The following is a 26928-nucleotide window of genomic DNA, read 5'->3' on the forward strand; positions in this document are numbered from 1 at the left end:
AATTAAACATAACTGTGGTGAGAATCTGAGGAATTGGGAATGGACGGATATAATAATTACTATCTTACGGTAAGCAAGTTTGCAATCCCTGTGATTGAATTATTGATGATTATTGAGATGATGGTGAGATATGAGGTAATGACACGGACGCTGGTGAGCGTTGTTATTTGGCAGCATTAGACGTAGGGACGTGGTCAACGTAATGCCATTCATAGCGAGTTTGGAAGTCGGTCACAAACTTTCACTCCAAGTCTCCACTAACAGAAATAATGTTGTATATTAACTCATGGTGCACGTCGAATAAGAATAGAGATATTGATGTTTGGCTTGAATGTTGTTCACTCAATATAGGAAAACTAAGACTCTGGTGCACTGTTCAGAAAAAAGACTAAGAATTTTTAAACAAAGCGCTTTCTGCTGCCTGAAGAACAAAACCAGATGCTCACCATCCAGAACGCGAGGCTTCAAATGGTACCGAAAAATCTCGACTTCCGCATTACTGACAGACGTATAACATCATTGATATAGTTGATGTTAAGACAGTGACGGCTCACCTGAAATATCCGAACAAATGTTTACATGTCATCGTGGTTGAAATAGGATGATACAAGAGATTAATAGTGGGTCAGCATCATCTATGAAGACCTCAAGTAAAGAAAATATGGATTAAGGCAAATATATACAAAAGTGTGAAAGAAATATCTGCACAGTACCATGGGAATTAGAACTGAAACAGAAGTAGAGGTTTAAGTCCATGTTTTGTTATCCGCCCTTCCTTCTCCAAGTTCTAAACGTGTCTAAAAGATATGCTACCCACCAAGAAAGGTTATGGACTATACTTACCCTGTTGACGTATATCTGGTTTTAATACAGTTGGTGTGCTAATGACTGGACCCATTGTCGATGAACTATTAATTGGACCATTATAGTGAATTCTGTATTATCAGGCCATACACTTCCAATCGAGCCCAATAAAGCAAGTGCCAGTTGCTGAAGGAATATACCATGTATTATTTTACACACAAATCCGTTAGGACATGGGTTAGAACATTCTCTTCCCACAGAGGTTACTCCTGTCATATCTTCCTACGTAACCTCTGTTCTAATACGGCCCCTTCATGGTTCGAGTGTTCAAGACTCGCGATTGGAGGCGTTCAGAGTTAGTTGTGCAATCAGAGACGTTGTTTCAAGAGTGATCAGACGCAAGATCTTGGTGATTTCCGAATGCAACGGGAAAACTTGCCACTGCCAGTTTTTGTTTCTACATACACATCATGGCGATTGATCCCTTCACTCTCTATTGCCAGTTTCTGATTTTCAGTTAAACATGAAATACCGAATCTTTCCTTCGCACGTCGATGAGCCAACTCCATGGGGGCCGCCATATTGGAGCTAGGTCTTTTTAACGCGTGATATGACAGGAGTAATCTCTGTGGGAAGAGATGGTGTTAGAATTCTGCTGCAGTAACTCATGTATGTCGTAAGAGGTGGCTAGCGTGATCGAGCGGTCAAGCATACTCACATGTTGTTCAAACATGTGATCGTATCCCAGTTGATTAGATCGATGCTCATGCTATTGATCACTGGTTTGTCTGGTCCAGTCTCGACTGTTTACAACAAATAAATAACAAAGATCATACACAGAGGTCATAATATTAAACGTGTATATCTAGTACGTGAATACACAGCATACAGTGTGTGTGTGTGTGTGTTTGTGAATGTGTGTGTGTATGTGTGTGTGAGAGAGAGAGATAGAGAGAGAGAGGGGGATTCATGTTTGCTAAAAGCAGAGGCGTTTGTGCGTCATGGCAAGTCTTAATGAATCACTATGAAATACTGATGAATTCTCGTATTCGAAAATGGAGAGCACATGCTGCCCCACCGGCGACAGTAGTTACAAACATGCAAAGGCTAGTCAGTTCCTCAACCGAACAAATCAAATCAGATTTAACTGGATAATTGCATAGGACATTATTTCGATTTAGATTCTGTAAACTCCAGGTTCCCCATGAAACGTTTTAAAGCTCCAACAAGCCCTCGACACTTCATTCAATACAATATATTACATATACCACACATGCATACGTCCGCACTTACAGATCGATCCTAATATCAGCACTATATCGATGTTTCTAGGTGATTTAGAGTGTCTGTAAGTGATGGAGTATTTTGTAATTCAGTTTGCTGAACTACTTCTAGTTCCGGAAAATCGATAGTTTGTACCAGTCTATAAAAACATCGAACCATTGTAACATGAGAGGAAAAAGGGCAATGGGCTATTAATCAAAGTTTCGAACAGATTACACGACAAGGTACTCAATATTCCCAAGCAACAGTGATTGTCTGTAATCAATAACACATCGGTAATTGCAGGGACATTATTTATACAAAACACAACCTCCTCAGCTGAAAACACAAACGGATTTCGTATTAACTCTTGGAAGAGTGAGTGAGTGGGTGGGTGAGTGGATGAGTGATGTAGTGAGTGAAAAAACAAACTGTATTGATTCCTTGAAGAGTGACGACATAACTGAGTGAGTGACGCTGCGATTGAATGAAGCCAGGTACAGCAAACACCTCATCAGAAGGTATTAGGTCAGATGCTTCGAGTTATTCAACAACACTTGAAACAACGAAGAGAACGACCATACAAGTGAGTTACTCAATAACTCCAAAGTATCATTGAGTGTATATTTTCAGTAACACATCTGTAATTATCTTACCTCACACGTGTATGTCGTTTCGTGATTTGTTCAGCGCTCTTCTATTATTTTCAATGTAATCCGTTTACAAGCGAATAACATTTCTGCGTACAATATTGAATGCCGAGCTCTTTTTGTACTTTGTGGAACACATTCTTTATCTTGATCCCCACATGGGTACAATGTGTGAAGCCCATTTTCTGGTTTCCCCCGCCGTCATATTGCTGGAATATTGCTAAAAGCGGCGTAAAACTTAACTCACTCACTCACTCACTATCTTGAATAACACTTAATCAAACATGATGTACGGAAGCTACCGAGTGTAAATCGATGGAATGGAGATAACTCTATATCTGTTTTTCTTGTCTGCAAACTCTAGCGATGGCTACAAAAAAGGTTTTGTATACATGCTTCCAAAGATTAAAAAATAACACTGAGGTGTCCGGTAAGATGAACACGTTGTGTTCACTGGTCCCGCGAGCCCGTGGGTTGATGCACCATCGATGTTTCTTTATGGTCATCTTGCCCTTCGAGGTCACGGAACATATAAAAATATGGAGGGTACATCAACCCATTTCCCCCTCGTGACCAGTGAACAGTTTAATTTGTACAGATATAAAGCTTATGCAGACAAGAGCATACAAAACCCAATGCATTTTGTAGTAATAGTAACGGCCATTTTTGCTTCCCATAAAAGTGAGTGAGTTTAGTTTTACGCCACACTCAGCAATATTCCAGCTATATGGCAGCGATCTGTAAATAATCGAATCTGGACCAGACAGTCCTGTGATCAACAACATGAGCATCGATCTGCGCAATTGGGAACCGATGACATGTGTCAACCAAGTCAGCGAGTCTGACCATCCGATCCCGTTAGTCGAATGAAGGCCTATTCTACCCCGGGACCTTGACGGATTGCTTCCTATAAAAAGTTTACATTCAATTAAAACACTCACTATACGTTACGTGTGTGTGTGTGTGTGTGTGTGTGTGTGTGTGTGTGTGTGTGTGTGTGTGTGTGTGTGTGTGTGTGTGTGTGTGTGTGTGTGTGTGTGTGTGTGTGTGTGTGTGTGTGTGTGTGTGTGTATGTGTGTAACATTGATTTCTTCACTCACTTGGGGAAACTAACTGTAAGCCTTATGCAGATTAATTACACGTAAAACGTGGGCAAATATCGTGCATGTGAATCGCTGCGTTTTTTATGTAAATTATATTACTTTAAGAATGTGTCGATTGTTTTTTTTATCCTTAACTGAACTCATAACAATAATTCTTTCACCGTTGCGAATCTGTTTTACAATACATCAGCCCAAGAGTAAACTATACCTTTAAAAATTATGGAACATTTAGTTGCAGATGCATGTAGTGTGTTTAAACTTTTGATGCCAAGTATATCTCAAAGCAGCATATATTTTCTGTTAATGTATGGATTCCAAACTGTATTATATAAGACATTTGATATTATAAATACATAGAATTCCTCGTCACGTCATTGCAGGGAGTAATCCCTCAACTTTCTAGAGATTTCACCTTAAATGACCATCCGTTCAGCCGCATGCGTGCCTTCATTTTGAAGAAGTCGACTCTCAAACATCTAGGCATAAGGCCTAAAACACACTGGTTCCATCCAAGAAAACTACGCCCAATCGAAGTTAACACCGAGAAATTAACACTGCTGGGATAAGCAACAAAATTAGTTGTAGCAATATTGAAATACAATATTTAAGGGAAAACACTTGCATCCTGCTTGTACAATCAGAGCGTGCAGCCGCCTCTCCAATTGCCCAGTGTTTACCCGCAGACCATCGAATATTGATGGCATCACGCTCATTTCAATATTTAACGAATGCCAGGTTGAAGTGAAGAAGTCCTCATTTCTTGCTTCCTGTCTCGAGCAGTAATTAACACGCACGGCGTTCAGCATGTGTCGAGCATAGTGGGGTAGACGGGGCTATAGTACCGGCTGAAGGTTTGTACGCGCTCTTGGGTACAAGGAGTGGGGTGTGGTGGGGAGGGAGGTGTGCATGAAAGTTCCCTTGAACAATAATCGTTGCTCAATCAGGAAGTTCGCAAGAGTGTCAAAGTATCATGCTCATATATTTACCTAATATAGACATTTATTTGGACTTAATATACTGTTTCTAGTTCGGTTTTACCTGCTTGCGTTATTGGTTACCGTGTGTGTTACATGCTCACATATATGTAAGTTTTCCAGCACTGAAACCACGCTAAATGGTTTCATGTTTCTTTAAGACAAAACCAGAAATACTCCCGCCATGATTACCAAATAACAAATTAATGCATAAAGCGTGATGCTGAATGTTCCACTGCAGCCGTGGGCACCATTTCACAAAGCTCTCGTAAGCCTAAGATCTCGTAACTTCCTCGTAGCATTCGTAACTATTATACTGTAACATAGGAAGTACGAATGATACGAGAAAATGTACGAGGTCTTGTGAAACGGGACACTGAAAGGTATTTGACCACATCTGACCTGAGCATACATGCAGACTAAGAGTTACGTTTCTGGAAGAATACACGTGTGCCAAATTCAAACTTAAAGTTATTTTCTTAATGCTATGTTTTTAGGTACATTTTCGTCCTCATATTCGGTGGTCTGACACGATAGGTAGGTATAACGTGAGATAGGTCGGTGTAAGGTCATTATTGAGACACATGTAGGTGATACTGAGCAGTTTGATTTGGGTCGTAGCAGGAAGCCAGTCCAGCGCCCCGAGTGGGTATCGAATTACGATTCTTGATCATGGTCTGCAAAGTGTTCGTAGTGACATTACCAAAGAACGCTGTCATTCAAAGCTATATGCCCGGACAATGACAAGAGGGAGAGAACTTGTTTTTTGTATGTGTTTTTTGTTTGGTTTGGTTTGTTTGGGTTTTGTTTGTTTGTTTGTTTTATTTAAACTGGAGGCATCCGCGCACCGCAAGGACAATGCACAGGTGGAAAGAGCCAATAAAGACTTCTGCCTTGTATCCCTGTACTTTATATGTAACAGACACCTCTCCATGGCGTAGCCTGCAGTTGTTTGCAGTTGGAAGTACCATAAGGTGTTAGACGTTGCCTTTTTCGCGAGCCTGGCATCACGTTCACGTATTCCATTCACGCATCCATGCGACATAACGCCATTCAAACTCACATGATACCAATCTGAACAAAGAAACCACACAGCATAAACACTTTGTGGGACCCAGATTATACATGAGACCAACATCTGAACGCTATCAAATTATGAATAGAAAGCGTCTAGAATGGTTCAACTGCTTTAATGTCCATTCTGCATTTTACTGCGGTATATTTTGATTGTCCTATCAACACATATATAATCTATTTGATTGGCAGTTTATTAGTTGATGAATACTATGGAAGGTGTGATGCGTAATGGATGACAACTTCTTTATGAAATTATGATGCGACGTTTCGGTATAGATTCTTATACCGTAGACAAGCTGGACTATGTGTATAATGTTCAAAGATAATTACTACATGAACGAAAAATAAAAAGAAATTTGAAATTGTTTCCAGAGAAACAACGTCAAATTTGACGTCACGTAAAGTGAGAGTCAATTACTGGTTGACACCTCCTGCTCACAGACGCAGTCATACTGCAGATGACAGCCTGAGGAATTGTAGCTCACTCAGCCGTCAAGGCGACAGTCAGCTGCTGTAGAGACTGAGGCTGTGGTTGAAGCCGTCACAGACGTCTATTCAGTTCATACAAAAAAAATGCTCGATTGGCTTTGGATCCGGGGATCTGTAAAGCCGCGACAGACCGTTGATGTTGTCTGCTAGGAAGGCTGTGGTGATGCGTACTGGATGAAGGCGGGGATTGTCCTGCTTGAAAACAGCACTGACATTGACCATGGTGGGGACGACGTGCAGACGCACGATCTCATCGACATAGCGCTGTGTTGTCAAGTTCTCCCTGATGTGCACCAAGTTCGTGAACGATTTCTGCCCACATCATGACACTCAACTACCAAATCTGCCCTCTTCGTGTATGCAGTTTGCTGCGAAGCATTCACCTCTTCACGGGTCTTTGCATCTTCTCTACAGAGTATGAACCATACGCGTCTCCATTGCCCCAGAGCCCTTACCCTGTGCGCTCGATACCATTGATGTCATAGCTGGCGATGCTGCATGGACAAAATCACATCTGTAACGGGACGTCTTGGTCGCAGCCCTGCCTCACGTAGACGGTTTCGAACAGCCCGAAGATCATGTCGCGGTACTGTGGATGCAGTTGAGGTAGCAGTTGTCATCCTTTGGTGTAGGTGCCGCAAGCGGATGTAACTGTCTTGGGCTGTCGTGTTGACACGTGGTCTACGTGCTATTCCCTGCCGCTCGAAGTGATTTCATTTCGATATGGTGCTAGGAAGACATTAAGAAACTTCGCAACCTCTGATCTTGACTTTCCTGCTTGCAATCGTCCGATGGCGTTGTTCCGCTGTGCTCCGTTCAGTTTTGGCATTATGAAACCTGTGGTGAGAGTTTTAACCGAAGCAAAGCAAAGTTAAGAGCTCTCCACTTTTATCGTGCTTGTTGTGCCTTTTGCAAGTGCAAACAATACCCATCTGGTACAAAGTCATCGATTTAGAGATGATTATGGCGATTAATATTCATTTTGTAAGCTCAAACATACACAGGGTGCGTAACACCACGTTTCCACATATCTAAATTTATAATTAAGTTTTCACTTTTGCGTTACTATTTTAAGAGTATATATTAATTTTGGTAAGACGTTTGAGCTTTAACTATAACAACAAAAGTATATTCCACCTTGTGTCAGCTGGCAATCCTTGGTCGTTAATTAAAGTCTAAACCAGTGTATGCAGTTGCATACAGTGTGTCACGCATGGCCTTTGACACGCACAAGGTTGGGCTTAACATGTAATTACCAACAATTAGATTCATTTGCCATTGTCATGACATTTCCAGTGACTGTGATTGCTTTGTCGACCTTTCCACCTCTGTTTGCATTATCTTTGTTTACAAATTGCATAAGCTTCTAAACACTCCCGTGGTGAATTCCTATATGCTTCATGAGGCTGTCAAGTCAATTTAGTCTAATTATGATAACCTGTTGGTTCTTCAAGGGGGGTGGGGTAGGGTGGGGATAGTTATGAGAGGTAATTGGAGTGTGGGCTCCATTTGGGGAACTGAATAGGCACAAGCTTAAGATTGATATGGTTTAGTTAGTTTGGGGTACTTTTGATATCTGGTGGTACATTGATGCTCTGGGCTCCATCAACAACAATTGAAATCCTTTGTGGGTATTACTTTCAAAGATTTATTGATACTGTGAAATCTATAGCAGTACTCTCACTGTCACTCAGTCGTGATGTCAGTGAGTTTGAACACCAGACTTAGCTACCAGCTCTCAGTTGAACAAATGAACAAATGTAAGATTCAAACCAACGATCAGGGTGTGCACTTAAAGAACCGTGCCACGAATCCGTCTGTATGTATGACCAGATGGTGGCCGGGTGAATACGTGCGTACACCTTTTTGCGTGCAGTAAACTGGGACAAAGTACTATGTGTCCCAGTCCACCTGTGAGTTGTGTACCTCGTTAGGATAAGAGAACCACATAAACACGGTGAGCCTAGCGACAGTAAGAGTTGTATACTCCCCAGGGAGTACTTCGGTGATACTCTAAAATTCCTCTTACATGTGTTTCAGTTTAGCCCATACGTGATAAGCCTGTACTTGCTTGATAAAGGTGTTAGTGCTTACACCGAAACGTCGGATCTATTGCAACAAAGTCGACTGTCCATAGAAGTTCTCTGAATTTGTCCTACATCCATGATATGTATTGTCTAATGTATGTGCTGGTCTGACTGGTGTATTATTCAACATCGGTTTGGGGAGGTATTCGTTTAAGAAAGACGTGACACAAAAGAAGTAAAAGTTTACAATATAGATGACCAGTTGTCGCAACGCATGTACATTCAGGAGTAGTTGCTAAACAATGGTTGTTGATGTAGCACTGTAAACATTTGGTTGCGTGGTCAGTGGTGCCTATCCTATTACAAGGGACCAGCTCAAAGGTTTAGTGTCAGAAAACATCTTAATTTCTTGTGTTAGGTGGAGAAGGACGTGTAGGATAGGTAGGTATTTTAACTCCCGTACTATCAAACTGATGTTTTTCACCATGAGATCTTTGAACGTTCATGTGCACGTGTCGTTCCGTGACAAAGTCTAAACATTTCAGAATGACGTTCTTCTTATTATATTACATGCTACATACACACTAAAAATATATTTTCCTTCTTCATCACAGCATATACCTGAGTATTTCTTGGAACTCAACATTTCGTGGATAGAGATATGCGTGTACGTCTCGAAATGTAAGCAGGTGGGTTGTTTATCCTATTTAAACTTTTGATCTGGTCCCTAAGACCCCCGATGAAACCTTACACACCTATAAGCACTGGACAATCTAACTGAATGAAAGGTGACAATGGAAGACAAACGCTCACCTGTAAAATGACCGAGCATGTATAAATCTTAAGAAAACAAAATAATCTTAACTGAAAATTTACCCAGGGATTAAATTCATGTTGTCGCATTAACGATTGAATTCAAGCATTACAATCCATGACGGCATGAAGGACTTGACTAACTCCTGGACGTGCTAATGCATTTTATCATAACATGTTGTGTACAAGCCATGTGGTATTCGATATCTATGCCGCTGCCATGTTTGGATTAGGACATCGTACTTTTATTATGAAAATTTCAAATGTATGGAATGCGAATTAATTTAACCCTCAACATTCAATTACAATAAAATATGTACAGGAATTATACAAAAGTTAAGTAGCTTGTGCAAATAATAGACGATGAGGATTATAACTGCATTCAGATATCATAAAAAAAGATTTAAAAAACATAAGCGACAAAACACTTTTCCGTACTAAAAACAAAGTCATTTCACAATCCCAACACTACCATCAATATGTGTATATAAATCACTATCAAATCAGTATTATAGCTAAAATAGATAGAATTATCATTAAAACTTCCGCACGTGTTCAGAAATGAACGGGCCACTGTAAGTTGATAAAGCCCACAAAATGCTTGACGACGGGCCATTATCAAGTCCTTTGTTAGGTGACGTCATAAGCAGCTCAGCTGTTGAAGTTCAGTCACCTACGACTTGTTTGAACTTGGGTTCATTATTGACGATATTTCTGACTCACATTGGTCACATGTGCCTGTGTCATGTACGTGCTTGCCGATGCCAACCATAACAATTGCACCATAGATTAAAACATACAGCTATGAAAACATGCACTGGAAGTCTAACGTTGTTGAGCGCTGAAAACAATGGCGGCCGGTAGTATGGGCAAAGGTCAAGGTCGAATGTCGTCACTCTCAATAATAACATATGTGTTGTTCTATGACTTGTCCATATTTGTAAAAAAGTGTGTCAGTGAACTCCGACGCTTATTGTGACAGTAAATGCCTCGAATCCAGTGTCGCTGCTTCTATTGTTATTTCATTAAAACTTCCATCCATTTTACACTAATAGCTATATTTCATTGGGCAGTTAATGAAAGACCTCGGGCTCCTGCAAATGATAATGCCCTGAAAAACAGCCTTACCCTTATAGTGTTTTACACAACGTCTTCGCTAAGATGTGTACCGCCCCACTTGTGGCACACGTCATAACACATGCAGTGGTTCGTCAATTGTTTAGGTTACAAGTCAAGAAAACGCACCAGAAATTGCATCAGGCATCCTCTTTGTCAGATATCTCTATCTATCTAAAATATCTGCATGCAATCGATGTTTAAAACGGTTAAACACTGCACTAAAGTGTGTCAGTAATAGCTGTCACGTGTATCATAACATGTCTATCAAGAAGAGATATCGTCAATGGTAACGCAGTATCATATCAACGTAGGCAACAATCTGAGGTAATGATATAGCAGTATCATATCAACGTAGGCAACAATCTGAGGTAATGATATAGCAGTACCATATCAACGTAGGCAACAATCTGAGGTAATGATATAGCAGTATCATATCAACGTAGGCAACAATCTGAGGTAATGATATAGCAGTATCATATCAACGTAGGCAACAATCTGAGGTAATGATATAGCAGTATCATATCAACGTAGGCAACAATCTGAGGTAATGATATAGCAGTATCAAACGCCACATACTGAAAGGCAGAGCAATGCAAATTTTTATGCTACTACAATCAAAGGAAGTGGTAATATATTCTTAGCGTTAATGCATATGTATTGCAATCGGGATCAAGTGACACGCGGATAACCGTCTTATCTAAGAGCGTGTAAACTTAGTGTTATGTAAAAGCTATCGGGACTCTCTTCGTCCCAATATGTTCCGTAAGCCCACTCAGACTGTGATTTATTTTCACTTGCTAAGGAATACCTCCGTTGACATATTTTGTCGAGTGAGAAGAAGGCACTCCATACCAACAAGAGGCCAAACGTACCCTCTTTCATATTCTGACAGAATGATTGATTACTTTGAACGGATCTATCGCGAGCGCCACAGACCCTTTCTTCAAACGCGTCGAAGCATGGGATTCACAGCTATGGCCTTTCAACAGCATAATGGCTTACTGTCCCGTACAATTGGAATTAAGACATAAGTTAAATTTGATATGGCCGTAAACCCAGCACACATAACTTCTGCGAACGGTGTATTTATACTTTTAGATAAGTATGGTTGGTAGTTTGTATGGAGGTGAGATCGGTTGACGCTCACACATAGGTTTCGGACAGTCCATGTCGCGTTCGTCGTATGTCAGTGTATTAGTTTCCATTTTGTGTGACAAAGTCAAACTAGATGTCAGCACGCCATGTTAGAAAAACAGTTTGCAGCAAATATGAGTCAAATGGAAAACAATTTATCCTGCTAAGATTTCAAAACTGTCAATTCGGGACTCTTTTAAGTTTTCATTTTTAAAGGGCAACTGGTAGCTGAAACGTTAATACCTGGGCAACGGTTGCTCATAGCATCCTAGAGCTTGTTGCTACGTTTCCACCGGACGTAGTCTAAGAGAATAGGTGTGGTATAAATAACCCCTGGAGTAATCTCAGAGGTTGAAGCAGATATATCTGATAGGCTCAGTTGTTGACAAGCAGAAATACGTCGTCATTTCGAACACGAAACTGGACCCATTCGACGTAAAAGGTGCTCTTCCAATACACAGACTTAACCTGTAATAATCAGGAGTCGTATGGATAACAACCGAATAGCAGGTGATTTCAATATGCACCTGCTGTTTCAATACACGTGTGAGTGTGTGTCTGTGAATGTGTCTGTGTGTGTCTCCATGCGTGTGTGTTAAATAAACAGGTGTAGACTCAATCAAGCCTGGTGTAGTCTCGACACATCCAGATGTAGTGTCGAGGCATCCAGGTGTGGTCGCAAAGCAATATCAATAAAGATGTGAAATTTGGAAACACCCAATAAACATCCAAACCCTGCAGAACTTGTTAAGACGTAGTCTCATCAATCATGTGTAGTGCACACAGGCCTTGTCCAGAAAAAGAGGCGTAGTATTCATAAACATGTGTAGTCTTCATGGCGTGAGTACAGGTAGCAAACACTCAAGACTGTATAAACTGGTCTGTAGAATAAGAACGTAATTTCCCTTACATGCTATGTACGTCTGATACTTCTGTTCTCATATAATATATCGTTGTTGAAGTGCTTTTCCGGATGAGAAACCAATAAGAAGAATACCAATAAGCATTGCAAAAATTTTCCACAAGCAAACCTATAACTAATTTACTCATTGATAAAAATAATAGAACCCATTCTAAAGGCGGGTGCTTACAAAACATGTTTGGAAGTTGGAACAGGGAGTTTCTGTATCTAACGTTAGAGGCAATTTATTACATGCAGTAAACAGCTGAACACAACATGTAGGTAGTGAAGTACATGGGGATAATTACGATACAGCTAAGAGAGTTGGATAAAAATAAGGAATCATACGTCACTATGCATGTACCTGACCTTTGTATGAATCTCATTGCCGCATGTCCTGGCAAAATGTAGACTTTGTGATAATTACCTTGTTTATTATAGGAATAAGAACGCATGTTACGAAATAAACAAGAAAAGAAACTAACAAGTCTAGTCAAGGATAAATATTCTTTCACAGATCAAAGATAAACGGGTTATAAGTTGCAACATGTACTGTTTTCAACATTGACATAAAACAGCGTGTTGAGGAGTGATTTCACAAAGCCTTTTGTTTGTTTTGTTCAACAGGAACTTGTGTACGTAAGGTGATATTTCACTCTGGCGTAGTAGTGAATGCCGCTGTCGCCAAGAGGCTATCTCCTTATCTAACCACCCTCGACTGTCAAGATTCACTCTCATCTTTCACTGTCATTGTACATAGCCACAGACCACTGCAACAAACAAGGAACATTTCTGGGGTCAATTATCCTTTGTAGGAATTCGTGTGAGTTATACAGCTGAATCTATCCAAAGTAAGGCAATAGTAACACCATGTAAATATTGTATGGAGTTATAACAACAGGTTATTAAGGTGTGCTGTTGCTGTCCACCAAGGAGACATTCCTGTTGTTTATCCATTAAGTTAGCACAGTACGGTACAATAGTGTGTAGAGTTTTACGTTGTTCCTGGTATATCCTTTCGCGCTGGCCCAAACTGCCTGACAACAACTGATAACTTCATACGCACAAAATCAACAAAATAGAGTGTGAAGAAGTTGTACTAGTGGTAATATATGATAATACGTATAGATGAATGGTAAATACTGTTCATTATCAAATAATAAGAGAATCAATCATTCTGTATCGTAACTGACAGAATATTAATTGAACACGAGCATATTAATTGAACACGAGCACCTCTCAATGATGACGTGGTACACATGGCTCTATAATTAATGCTTTACATTAAGAAATGTCTGAAATTAAATGATTACAGTAACTATGTGTTTTGAGGGCCCATGTGAGCAAAGACGGTGAATGAGGAGCGTGCAAACCAAGGTGCTGTAGGTTATTGTAGTGTGTCATGAAGTGGTTGTTCGGGGTGGAGCTTCGGTCGATACGAGTCTCTTATGTCCCAGCGAGCCGCTCACAAGGAGACAGTCACACAGCTACAACCGAGATAGAACACTGCACCAGGTAAGTCTGCTAGTATCGGGTCTCTCGCTGTCACAAGGGATTTGTCTTAAAGGACGAAGTATTTGAAACAGTGGCTAGAGTACGTTTGGTCTGCTGATGTCTAACTGAACTGTCTTTTTGAGAAGGGGACACTTGGGTGATGGTATAATTTCGGAAATTATAACCCAGTCTGAGTTATTCTCTACTGCAACGCTGTATTCGCACATCACATTTGAAATCTCCTTAGCACATATTCATGAACACATGAGGGTCGTGCAATTGTTTATAAGGTCTGTTCGTTATGGTTGCTGCTTGACACATTCAGAATAACAATTAGACTTGATGGGACGAACATTTAATAAGATGTAAAATCAATGTAACCCATACGGTAATATATATGAATTATATAAAGGACGAGTTGGGAGGAAATATTATGTCGTTAATGTCGTTTTGCTGACGCAGTTGTCACCAACAGGTCACATTATTGTATGTGACGTGATGGTGTAAACCGATAGGGATGTGATCAATACATAATACTGCATCTAGCTCCGCTTGCTATACTCGCTGTAGAGATTACGTGACAAGCCTTTGTATTGTCTGGTAGGGCATCGTGAGCTTGTCGGGTACAGCGCCCTGTTGTTGGATAGGTGTCCTCCCGCCTAGCCCAAAATTCGATTTCCCCTATTCACGCCTAGCCCAAAATCTATTTTTCCCCATTCCCACTAGGTCCCAAGCCGAAAGGAGCAGTGTTGTTACACGGGATTAATGCTCTGAGGTATAGCCTGTTTCCCCGATATCTTGAGTGAATGTTCACTCTTTGTCATCCACTAACTTGGATAAAGATCTTGTCTTGTGATCTTTTGTGTTCAGTCAGTGTCAGCCAGTTCATTGTATAAAAACTCAGACAACTTAGACAGCTTCACTCAAAATCGTAAACGCACAGGTACAAGTTGAATATATTGATGACCTTAAAGGTTGACAATTTCTAGTCTACAGACTGAGATGTCAGTGGCTTTCAATTCGGCATACGGACACAGTAGACATCATCCCATGGACACAGAACGCTGCCTTAGTTAAGTCAGACCAGAAACACAACCACCAGAGTGACCGTCGTTCTACTGAAGTTACCAAAATCGTGAATCATATATTTATGTACCCTTCTGCAATGTTTTTCTCGACTTTGAAAATGCAGCACTGAGCGCCCACAGAGGCATTCCCGATTCAACAAATTCATCAGACATGCAACAGTCTTAGCGCTCGTGCGATTAGAGAAACTAGACGATGTATGGGTTCAGGCCTTGGAAGACCGACCATCTTAAGTAACCGACCTAGATGCGGACTATGTTACTGAGAAGTGGGTTCAGAAAGGTCACGTGGAACCATTTTGACACCCAGGGTCCCCGTACAACAAACCATCGTGAAGGGTGGCACCATAAGCCCACTACCGCCATCAAGATACCCCATCCTAACCTGTACAAGTTTATCAATGTCATCAAAACCACGCAGGCCAAGAATGAAATTTCAATAAACCATCTCCAGGCCACAGGTGACTGAAGTACAAGAAGAATAAGTATCGAGATCTGCAGATGCAACTCCAGACTCTGAAGATCAGATACCATTGTTGCGAAATTGATGTCATGTTTGCTGATGCTTCTTCCTACATAATAAATGTCGACTTATAAATTATAAAGTGTATGTTCAGATGATAATCTGAAGCAGACCAAATCAATCTGTATAGAAGTTTGTGTTTATTTAGTACGACTAATCCCTGAACCCAAACGTTATAACCATTCCCACATAGCCCAACGTGTAAACTTGTTTGTACAACAGAGTAGATACAGCCAGTTTTGGGCTAGGTGGGCATGAAGCGTTGGATAGAGCTGAACATGTTCTTGGACGGAGGATCTCATATTGTCGGTTATGGTGTCATGCTTTGGCGAGTAGAGCAGCACATGCTCTCGGATAAAACATCTCATATTGTTGGTTAAGTTGACATACATTGTTGAGTGGAGTGGAACATAATGCCGGATAGAGCATCTCATATTGTCGGTGAAAGGTATCATACATTGTGGAACAGAACGGCACATGTTTTCAGATAGACCATCTCATATTGTTTCGGTTAGAAAGTCATATCAAATACAGCGACACATGTTGTCGTATAGAGCACTTCACATTGTCAGTTAAGGTGCCATACATTGTCGAACAGAACGCCAAATATTGTCAAATAGAGCATCTCATATTGTTTGGAAAAGTATCAAATAGTGCCATGTAGAGAGTCAGATATTGCTAGGTATAGCGTCAAATTGTCGGTTAAGGGGTAATATAATGTTGTGCAGAGCTGCCCATGTCAATAGAGCATCTCATATTGATGGATAGAGCATGGATAGAGCAGCTCATGGTATCGGATAGAGCAGCTCATATCGTCGGATAGAGCATCTCATGCCGTTGGACAGAGCAGCTCATATTGACGAGTAAGAGTATCATGCTGTCGTATTGGGCGCACGTGGTATTCATCTTCCGATCTTGTTGCATTGGACAGTCATCGCAATGTCAGTACGTCACATATGGTGGTGTAGGACGTTCTAATATTGATGGTTCCATGTAGTTGTGAATAGTTCAGATATTGTCCGATGGACCTGAACATCTGAACATGTGGTCGGGTGGAGAGTCACATATTGTTGAGTAGAGGATGCACATTACTGGGTATTGCGAGGGAACATCGTCACGATGTCGGTAGGTCATTTTCAGATAATGTCTGAGAGAGAGAGAAAGAGAGAGAGAGAGAGAGGATGGTGGGGGGGATACACGCAAAGAAACATACACAAGCAGAAAACTCACATGACCACACTCATACACACATTCATCGGCGCGCGCGTTCGTGTGCACAAGAGTAAGTCTAGAACATAACAATGAGGACATCAGCTTCAGGAGTACACGGCACTTGATAGGTTTGCGACCACATCATATAAATATACGAGATCTTGTTTTCCCAGGTTTACACGGCCCTATCACTGACATGGCCATCTTTATGCTTGAAGAGATCATATACAGTTATCAGCTGCTGTTACCCACTGGTTTCACCTATGATTTATTGTGTATCTATTGAACACTTTCAGCTTACTAATATTTTTCAATCAGATTTCCTGGCGTCGCATTCAAGTGGGTCTTCTTGTAAACACAATTGGTATGTAGGTCAGACTATCTCAATTATTGGTTCTCAATGCCGAACACTACGCTTGGGCGGCATGTTGTCATACGAATTAATACCAGACTGTTGACAAAAATGTTCCTTTGTGTGCACTATACAGACCGTTTACTTGTCCCTACAACAAACAAACACCTCCAGTATAAAATGTAATAAGTGGCACCACAATGCAACGTGTCCAGCAGAGCAACTGAGTACACCGAACGTGTTGGTAGATATACAGACGGTGACAAAATACTCAATAAACATTTCCTTACATTATAGGCTTGTCAACCACATATCAGACACTCACACTGAGGTATTTGCAACACCGTAATGTTGGGTTTGTTCAATTTATAACAGCTTGAACAGTAATATTTGCCATATTTTATAATATTTTCATGGGAATGTCTTTGATATTGAGCGTTGATATTGAGGAGATTGACAGCTGATCATGATCAATGCATTACAGAATGGAACCACACTTCATTTGAACTATGACAAGGATAATGTATCAAACCTTTGGGTGAGTCTCCAATATTGAAATACGGTACATTTAAGAAAGCCAGTTGAGTTCAGAATGTTTTCCATATATAGTTACGCTAGTGACTGATATGCAGAACAATAGCTATTGATCCGATGAAATACAGTAATAGCTGACACCTGGTGACCTGGGCGTTCGTTAAGGATATACCTCACGAATATCCTGCTGTGCAAATTAGAAAAAAAGTTTCCAATAATCTACCTTAGCTATTTATAAAGGACATGTTTTATAAGAACTGTTGACATTGAAACGCTCGTTCACGTTTGAACGTGTGCACGCTAGACAAAGACCATAGTTCACTGAAATTGAGTACAGCTTTTAGGGTGACACTCTACTTTGAATCGCGCAATTTGCTCATAACGCATTAGCTATATAAAGGCTAACAGCTGAAAAGAAGCGTCAGTGCAAAGGAATACCCTGTCCTCAGACATAAATTCCGTTTGATGTAAAGGGAAAAGTTGTTTTGAATGAAATCTGGTATGGCAAAGTATCAGATTTGATAATCTGGCTCTGACATGCCCTGACAGATTAGCTATGGTCGCATTGTATGCTGTTTGAACAAAGATGATAATTCGGTGCCATCGTGAGATTAGATTGCACGCAAGCGGATTTAAGGAGGGTTTAAAACGCAGATGTGTTCACATAAGATACAACGTCAAGTCCACTAAACAATGTGCAAAGTCACGATACAGCATACAACAGTGGTACTAGCTTGAAATGATCATCTGGTAAAAACATTTCCAAGTTACACATTACCTATGTGATATGCTATGCACTTTGTTAATCACGTGAATGCATTAGCCGAGTAACATAATCAACTGCACATTCAAAATGTCGATTACTGAAATATGACAACCGCAGCTCCGTCACTCTTCCTGAGAACAGCCTGTTGTATATTGAATTCAGAAAGAAAGTGCCATACGGTACCTTAAATGGAATCAATTATCAGTTGTAAACAGGATGCTGACACTACCTGTATTCTAGAACCATTTCCTGAACCTATCATAGGTTAACTAAAAATTGAGGATATTGGTAAGGTGCATCTCTTCCTGAAACCTAGATTGTATTGACGTCCGAGAAATACCATCTATCATCCGCAGCCACTTGGTCCACTGCACATCACTTAACCAATCAGACAGCATTTACCGAACCGTTTACCATCATGGGGAGGGACTGATGCTGCAAACTGATATCTATTATTATGCATATTCTTAGCCAATCAGATGCAGTGATAGAGACAAACATCTGATTATGAAGACCTTTCTGTATAAATGCAGTATTGGGATCAGCATTTGACATTTAGACCAGAACGCACCAACACCAAGCAGCTGTTTCACTAAATCACAGGCATCATGGTGAGTTACTGAGATTGTTTGCTATATGATAAATAGGTTTATCAAATATTAGAGGAAAACCGTCGCCATTACTCGAATATAACGTACATTTAGAATGCTTTAACTGAAAACTAATGTAACAATTGTATTGTTCTAATTAGCTGATCACAAGATATATCTATGGTGTAATTTGCATATAATCATGTGCATAAATGTACACTTGAAAATACACACCGTCGACAAGACATTATATCATGTTTGATTGCTGACATGCGTCTACTTCTCTCAAAGCATTAATTAAATTGTGAACATTTATGGGAAGAGGTCCTCTTGTTGTGACAACAGTCAAAGACCTATATTGTAATAGTCACTCGACTATCTCTAATACCGACTGTCCATGCGTATGAACTGGCATTGAAGTCGACGTCTGTGCCGTTTCAGTGGTGTTTCTGTGTTTGATTGTGTTGAAGTCACACTTGAGACTCTGTATGTGCCTGTAATTAGTTGTGTTTTGACAAGACTATACAGTGATTAACACCATGAGCAAACGGCATAAAATGGTACGCCTGACCACTCTAAATTCGCTGGTCAATACTCACGACCAGCATTGGTTACTTGGTCAATTCTACTGCGTAACTTCATGGTGCTTTCATGTGTAAATTTAAGTTGTAGACAGTGTGGCCGAGTGATTAGTGTGTTCGTGGTGATGCCACACCTATCTTAATCACGTGCACGCCACTGGTTAGAACAGCTCTCACGGATTGTTTTAGGGAAAGTAGGCACGTGGGAATACTAACGTTTTGATTACATTGTGGGTTAACAATTTGTGTAGTGTGAAGGTAGACACTCACACAGACAGTGACCATTTGTTAGTATAGGAAGAAGGTTATCAAACATGCGGTCCTCAAGGCAGTCACACGTAGGTATATTGGTTTGCTTATGAAGTGATTACTATACATTTCTTGTGTTTTATTGCACGGTGTTGAACATGTTTAGGGGGAAATTCAAAGTTTTGTACGTAGAGTGGAGCTGGTGTGTGTGTCTTATGTGGGAAAAACATTTTCTTTGCATGGTCTTTTTGCTACAAGGCTGAAGCCAATATTAGATGACTATGTACACACGTAAGTATGGACAGTGAGGAAACAGTAGGATGGTATTTAGTTATGAAAGGAGGAGGTTATCTCAATAGTTAAAGCGTTGGATGCTCGACTCGAGTGCGGCGTGTTTGACCCATTTTGATTTCCCTCACCATGACATTGCTGAAACATTTGCATTGCTAAAGTTGGCGGAAATGATACAGTTCGTTGTTATCTGAATGCAATTAGCTGATCCCATCATGCCTGTGTACTGTACGCTTGGATACCATGCTACTGATATTGCCTATTTATGCTTCACTTTGGAATCTCATTCAGCGCTTTGGTGACAGTATAACGGTTAAAGCTTTCTTGGTCGGTGTAGCAGCCCACTAACTAAATACCTACAGACATGGAGTCTCTGACACAGCTTTGATACTATGTACTTTGAGTCAGCTAAAATCTAAATCGGCAGTGTTCCAGTCGTATCGTGACAAAGAAAGCTGTAACTTTATATCTGAATAAAACAAATGGACATAATATAATTACTTGTCTTCAAAGGACAATACAACAACTAGAATAGTTATGAAAATCTAAACATCTTAACTATGAAAGAACAACATAATATAAAAACACGTGACTGAGGCTATATACATTGCAAAAGCATTAAGTAGAAACTATGGGCCAGGGGGACTTGCAGTGCCTTGGTTATCTGCATGGACACAAACTGGACTGTGTACTTTGAGGAACAGTAACCATTTAAACACACAAATATTGAATTTCAGTTCTTGAACCACCTGGTGCACCGGCGTGGGAAGATGGACGTAGAGGAGGAAATACCGGACACCAAGGATGCGTCCAGGCCCTTCCTCACCAGAAACACAGGTGAGTTTTGGAATTTTGGAGTCTATCTAGCTATCTAGCTATCTATCTAGAAAGTGTGTGTGTATGAGTGAGTGTTATATTGCTATTATGTCTCAGTAGCATTTCTGCGACACACGCAGTAGTGTTCAACAACTTTAATGATTGGAGATGTGCGATACAACTACTCGGCGGTGATATATTAGTCAGTTAGACAGAGACATTGGGCTTATCTCGGTGATATATGTATTTACTTGGCTATATCAGTATCAACATTCAATATAGACGGAAAAAAGCAAACGAGCACGGTCACTGCTTTGGGGACTGGAACGCGTGTTGTGCATTGTAACAAATTGCTGTCATAATGAGTGAGTACGGGAGTTAAACATTGCAGCCATATAGCGATGAGAACCATGATCACAACGAACTAATCTTGGTGGTCTTTGAGATCATTAAAACCGTACCTTTCTGCATGTTTTAGGTGAGGTTGGGATCTACATTGACCCAATTGATGCTCAGGCAGTTAATCCGAAAGAGTTTGGCCTGGAGCACTGCTTCATGATGGCAGTTAGGGACAGTCTGCTGGAGTACCTGTACGAGGTCGACCTGGTCAAGGTGAAGGGCGCCCTTGAACGTAGGGGACTGTTCAAGGGAGTCATCCTGGAAGAGATACGGAAAGGTAGGGCATCACAGAAGATGTTAGATTTACATAGCCAGTGATTTCTGTCGCGCGCCTGCGCTCAAAAGCGGACCAGTAATTTACAATCTAACCCGAAAACTATTAAACAGAAAATACCCAATCAAACGCTGATCATAATCAAAACATCTTTCCAAACCCGTGAGGGTTAAGCATTTGTTTCCTAAAATAAAAGAAGTTCTTTAATAATCTACCTTCAAAATATTATTTACGCAGTTCACTATTTGTTACAGGACTAACATAGAAAGGGCTTGTTTTTTATGATGCGCGTTTTAATGGATATCTTACGTTTATTAGTTTTCGCGTTAGACTGCAATTCATCGGTCCGCTTTTGAGCCAAACTGACTAGAAGAACACAGAGATGACTTAAGATTCATGTACTACCCTTTGATAAAAAAGTAGAAAAATAGGCAGTGAGTGAGTATGATTTAGAGCTGCTGTCAGCAATACTCCACACTAGGCTTCATACATTTTACCCATGTGGAGAACTGAACAGGGATTGTGCCGTAACCAGAGAACGCTTTATCCCCCAGGCTACTAAACCGTGACAGTAGCAATTCAGGCTCTCGTTTGTGTGTTACACGGAACTCATGACTAGCAGTAATGGCTTATATGAATGGGCAGTGTCTGCATACATGGTTGTATTTGAATAGCAATGCATACCGTTATAAATGTACCTTCGTCAGAACATCACACTCCCACAAGTTGTATGACGTACTGAAATCTGTACCGTACACCAGTATGCCTACCAACAGAATATTCTAGCATTTTGGTATATTTGTAGTTTTCTGTCAGTATATATGCCATACCAAATACCGCTTCCAAAGAATCCCCCTATCAGGCGCTTCTCTTAGAGCGAGAATACAGGAATCGCACTGCTTGTGATACCCATCATCGTTACGTTAAAACGACCTGCATCGATTTAGGCTTTCATCCAGTTATGTTGACATGTGTGAAGTACATGCATTTCTAAAGGTGTGTGAAACCAACTGGCGCACACACGTCTTAATTCAATTGACTTCTGTCTTCCACTCCAGGTTGGCATGTATACAGACCACTCCTCACCGCAGTTTCACATGCACTACACAGTTGACCACTCCTTCCTTCACCCATGCGAATTGTCCGACCGCATTTTATTTAAACTTAAAATGAACCATTTGCTTTGTATATTCCTTAAAGCCACACTAAGTAATAGTCATGATTTATATAAATAATCGAACCATTGATTGATATTATGAAAAAAGGTCAGGACGTGTTGTGGTAAGTGACCCAATTAGATAGGTCGCTCTGTTAATTATTTTTTATATTGTATTTTTGTTCCTTAGTAAATAAATGCCTTGGCAATGTATTTCGGTTTCCTTAAAGGTATGATCTTGATAGTCACCTTCGATGATCTTGAGGGTCTTGACAGTCTGTGGAGGCTTTGGGAGAAGGACAAATTGTCGGCATTGTTCCAGGAACTGTTCGTCACCTGCGACACCCTGAAACAATGCTGTGTGACCCGACTGACTATTCGCGCCAAAATGTGGGAGGATGAATATGTGGATTGTAAGGAAGAGATTCTCAACAGGTCCAATGAGCGAGTCAGCATTGCCAAGTTCCGTGAGTAACATCACCCCTGAGTATTAGCATATCAGGTTTTTTTATTCAACAAAATTGGATACTGTTTGATTATTTACTCTCTCCTTTCCATTCACCCCATCTTCAATTCTCCATCTTCGTTTACTCTCGGTCCATGCATTTACATTAAATATTCACATCTCAAGTGCCTATAGCTATCTAGCTCATAAACCTGTGGCATCCACTGCATGGTTTAGATTTGTCTCTTGTCATAGTATCATCTCTTGTTTCTTTAGTTTCACGAAACTTTGTTGTACTACAGCAGTCTGAAACGATGGTGGGTAGCCCAGCAGTAGTCAAACCAGTTATACTGGAGTTCTCTCGTTGGACATAGGGGATGTTTTTCCTTGGTTCTGAGAAGGTCGAACTATGCTTCACCGAAGGAGAAGTTATTTGACTGACCCCCCAAAAGTCCGCTCAAATGAGTCTGGATACATAGGTCTCATATATTTCTAGAAAGTCTTTCAGATCTTGTGTCATCCCATGTCAGCACCAGTAATGTTATTTACATGAATGCATTCAGGATCTTATGTTGATGGTTAGGACAAGTTGATGGTTAGGACATGTTGGGGTTAGGACATGTTGATGGTTAGGACAGGACTACAGGAACGCATGGGATTCTGTACCTCACGATTTTGAGGTCACTTGACTGACGCCAAGATTCAATTCCATTTGATGAAGAATATTTCAAAGCGGCCCGTTTTCTCCCGTGTTTTTCTGTCTGTCCCCAAATCGGTTGAGCTTTGTGCTAAACGCAGATTCACCTGCTTTACACGGGTGACCATAAACTTCTTGGCAATGGAGAATATACACTGAAAATGAGAATCGAGTCATTTTCAAATGATATCGGCCTGTCTTTTGGGCTCGACAAATGGAAGATTCTTAATCTGAAACGAGGCAAGATAGGAGACGGAAGACCAGCCAAGTCATATGGGGGGAGAAGTTACTGAGTAGATCAGGGATAGTACGTAAGGTTGCAGATTGGAGACGACATATGGAACAGACTCCGGGCAAAATGCAAATGCAGACTTCAGAAAACCTGAATTTCAGGGCTGAATGCTCGAAAGAGAGTCAAAGCGACCAAAACTTACGCTGTGTTCCTCCTCTCATATTCTTCACGTGGATTGGAGAAAAGAAGTTAAGAGTATTAACACTCTCATAAGATGTATCGTGTGAGACAAGAGACCCCACCGCCCTATGGTGGGGTTGATTACCGTTGAGACGCTTCATGACAGAAATTGTGTGTTTACTTTTGAACCGAGAACCTCTCGGCAGAATCTCATTGTGAATGTCGATTTATTGACGGCACTTTAATGCTGGAAGGTACAGAAAGAAGTGTCAGCCAACCAAGGTGCCGCGGAGCTGCATATAGTAAATGACAGACTGTTTCAACCTTTCGTGTAGTGTGTCGAGAGGAAGAGTAATTCTGTTGCATCCTTTGCTTGGATGAAGATGGTAAGACTGAAAAGTAAATCAGACTGTTGTAGTTTTGCTTCGCAGAACCAGTCACTTCCTAATTGTATCCTTCTCGGTTTGGAACATCCCGATCTCTTGGCTATGTTCTCCAGTGTGCGAACAACCCTTCTGCCACACTGGGTAATTACGAAGGCAACAGTGTTCGGAAGTCTTCATATTCTCCGGAAAGTTCTGGGTGGGTTTGACTAGGCAGCCCTGGGTGAGGTCACATAAGCTTTCAGGCCTGCGTGTAGCGAGAGCAAAGGTGTCTGAGCTGATAATATGAGTCTTACCAGTCAGTCTGACTGCGCCATGACCTGCCAACCTCTCTCTGCTGCATTTTAGTCTGATCGTAGTAAGTAATGATGGTCAAATGCGTTTTGTACAGGTTAATGCATTCAATGTTTTTTTTCATAAATCCTTCCTTCGTCTTTCTATTGCTTATCTGTTCACTATGCTGGAGTCATATTATGAAGGCAATACTAGTACTAGTATTATATCGTAAAGCGTTTTGCTTAAAACTTTTACCTAAGTCATTCTGATACTTGTAACTAAATAAGTCGTATATATTTGTCGTAAATACCATTAAAGCATCTGCCAATGCCCATAAAACAAAATATTTTAAACCTATGTTGGGGTATGACTCATCTGACCAGACACGTTTCACTTTGTTACATCCAGGCAGCTGTATCATGATGATAATTTCGTTGCAGCTAATGACATAAAAATCCTGAAGGAGATCCGGGATTGCCAGAGACAGCTTGGCGAGGACACCACGAGGATGAGGGACATGGAGAATGATTTCGAGCTAAATCTGGACGACTTCATGATCTGCGTGAAGCGCATCTTGCCAGATGATGTCACGGTGATCCATTCACTGGGTGATTTCCGCAACTCTGTCAAAGTAGCTAAGGGCATCCGGAAAGCAGGATTTGAATCCATCGATATATATCTTGATACCCTTGATATCATTGAAGAAATCTTTGATAATTTGGAGAGGGTTTTCTGCTATCGTCTTTCCCAAATTCACGGAGTGTGCCAGACGGAGGAACAGAAGGACAAAGTGGCGACGATCAAGGCAAGCAGGAAGGACATGGAAGAACTCCTTAAACCAGACCACAGCCTTCTCAAAGTTCGGTTCAAAGACTGGGAAGCTAAGATTAATCAGCGTGATAAGAAACTTTTTGTAGGGCTAATAAGTTTGATACCAATAGCACTGGAGAAAATCATTGATGTAGATCATTATATAGATGAGTTCATTACCGCTTTCCCGGAACAGATCGCATAGAGGATTCATGCACACATTGTCGTATCTGTCAGCAGATGTCTGAAGAAGACATATCGGTGTACCGACGAAATGACATCCGCTCTCTTTATCATGTCAATTGATTCCAGATTCTGATATTCCCATACTGTTGCAGTTTTAAGTCACTCATTCCAAATACATGTAATTAAATTCAGTACATACCCATATATACGTTAATGTGAGATTAGAGAAGCATTTTCCAAATCTATGTGTATGTATTTACTCATGAGATTCTACATGTGTATGCAAACAAATACGTACACCTTATGTAGGTAGTTGTCCGCTGTCGAATAGTCTGTGTCTGTGTGTTCCATGAAAACACACACATTATATTGGATACAGTTTTCTGTTAAAATGGAGGTCGAACCTCCAAGTATCCAGTAATATTTTATTTTGGTTAATCATATATTATTTAGTTACCGTTAACTGCATTAAGTGTGTTGACTATGTAGCTGTAGCCGTCAAACGGGAATGTGCCAACAACCATCGTTTGTTGGTCATATAATGCTCTCTGTCATTCTTCAATATCACTACCAGTCCGTCCATCTATATGTTAATGTGCTATATGCCTACATATATCCCTTACATTAAATCATGCTCACAAACATTGATTTTGGTTTCGTTCAGGCGGTAAAGGAAAGCCATTGTGCTCACATCCCTTGTACATGTAGGGTGATCTGATGTTTGTTCCACTGATACAGAAACGATAGAGAGGTTGTTACCAGTTTCTTCTACCAAACAGTGTTGAACAAATAGTAGCGTGGCTATCTCTATTTACAAGCTTCAGATGTATCAGGAACATGAACAAGAAGCACCCTGCTTACACCCCAGCTTCCGTTGTGAACACACAATGACTCTTAATATCTTATATAATAATAGAGTGCTCACAAAGTAATGGAGGATTTCATACAAAGTAGATCAGCGAGAAAGCCGATGGTGAGTGGGTTAATATTTATCGACACATCGGCAATATTTCAGCCTTACCATGACGAGAACAAAGGTTACC

At 40.7% G+C, this 26928-nt stretch overlaps 1 protein-coding gene across 3 annotated transcripts; it reads left to right on the top strand.

Annotated features, from left to right (window-relative positions):
* On the top strand, nt 1-26527 carry LOC137278518 (uncharacterized). Of its 3 annotated transcripts, none has more exons than XM_067810896.1 (5): nt 1-69; nt 20769-20868; nt 21326-21523; nt 22907-23143; nt 25330-26527. In XM_067810896.1, the coding sequence occupies exons 1-5, from the start codon at nt 40-42 to the stop codon at nt 25902-25904; spliced, it is 1140 nt and encodes a 379-aa protein (XP_067666997.1). In that variant the 5' UTR covers nt 1-39; the 3' UTR covers nt 25905-26527. The 3 variants fall into 3 exon arrangements, with proteins under 3 accessions (XP_067666997.1, XP_067666999.1, XP_067666998.1); XM_067810898.1 differs by lacking the exon at nt 1-69 and adding an exon at nt 13755-13869; XM_067810897.1 differs by lacking the exon at nt 1-69 and adding an exon at nt 18887-18931.
* Nucleotides 26528-26928: the final 401 nt, after the last annotated feature.

This window comes from Haliotis asinina, chromosome 3 (genome assembly GCF_037392515.1).
Source record: "Haliotis asinina isolate JCU_RB_2024 chromosome 3, JCU_Hal_asi_v2, whole genome shotgun sequence".
Lineage (NCBI taxonomy): Eukaryota > Metazoa > Mollusca > Gastropoda > Lepetellida > Haliotidae > Haliotis > Haliotis asinina.

What these genes read in the sequence shown, in the direction of transcription:
- LOC137278518 (XM_067810896.1), top strand. Translation starts at nt 40, where the DNA reads ATGGACGGATATAATAATTACTATCTTACG. An exon ending in ATAATAATTACTATCTTACG is followed by an intron (nt 70 to 20,768) that starts GTAAGCAAGTTT and finishes ATTGAATTTCAG; the next exon opens with TTCTTGAACCACCTGGTGCA. An exon ending in CCTGGAAGAGATACGGAAAG is followed by an intron (nt 21,524 to 22,906) that starts GTAGGGCATCAC and finishes GTTTCCTTAAAG; the next exon opens with GTATGATCTTGATAGTCACC.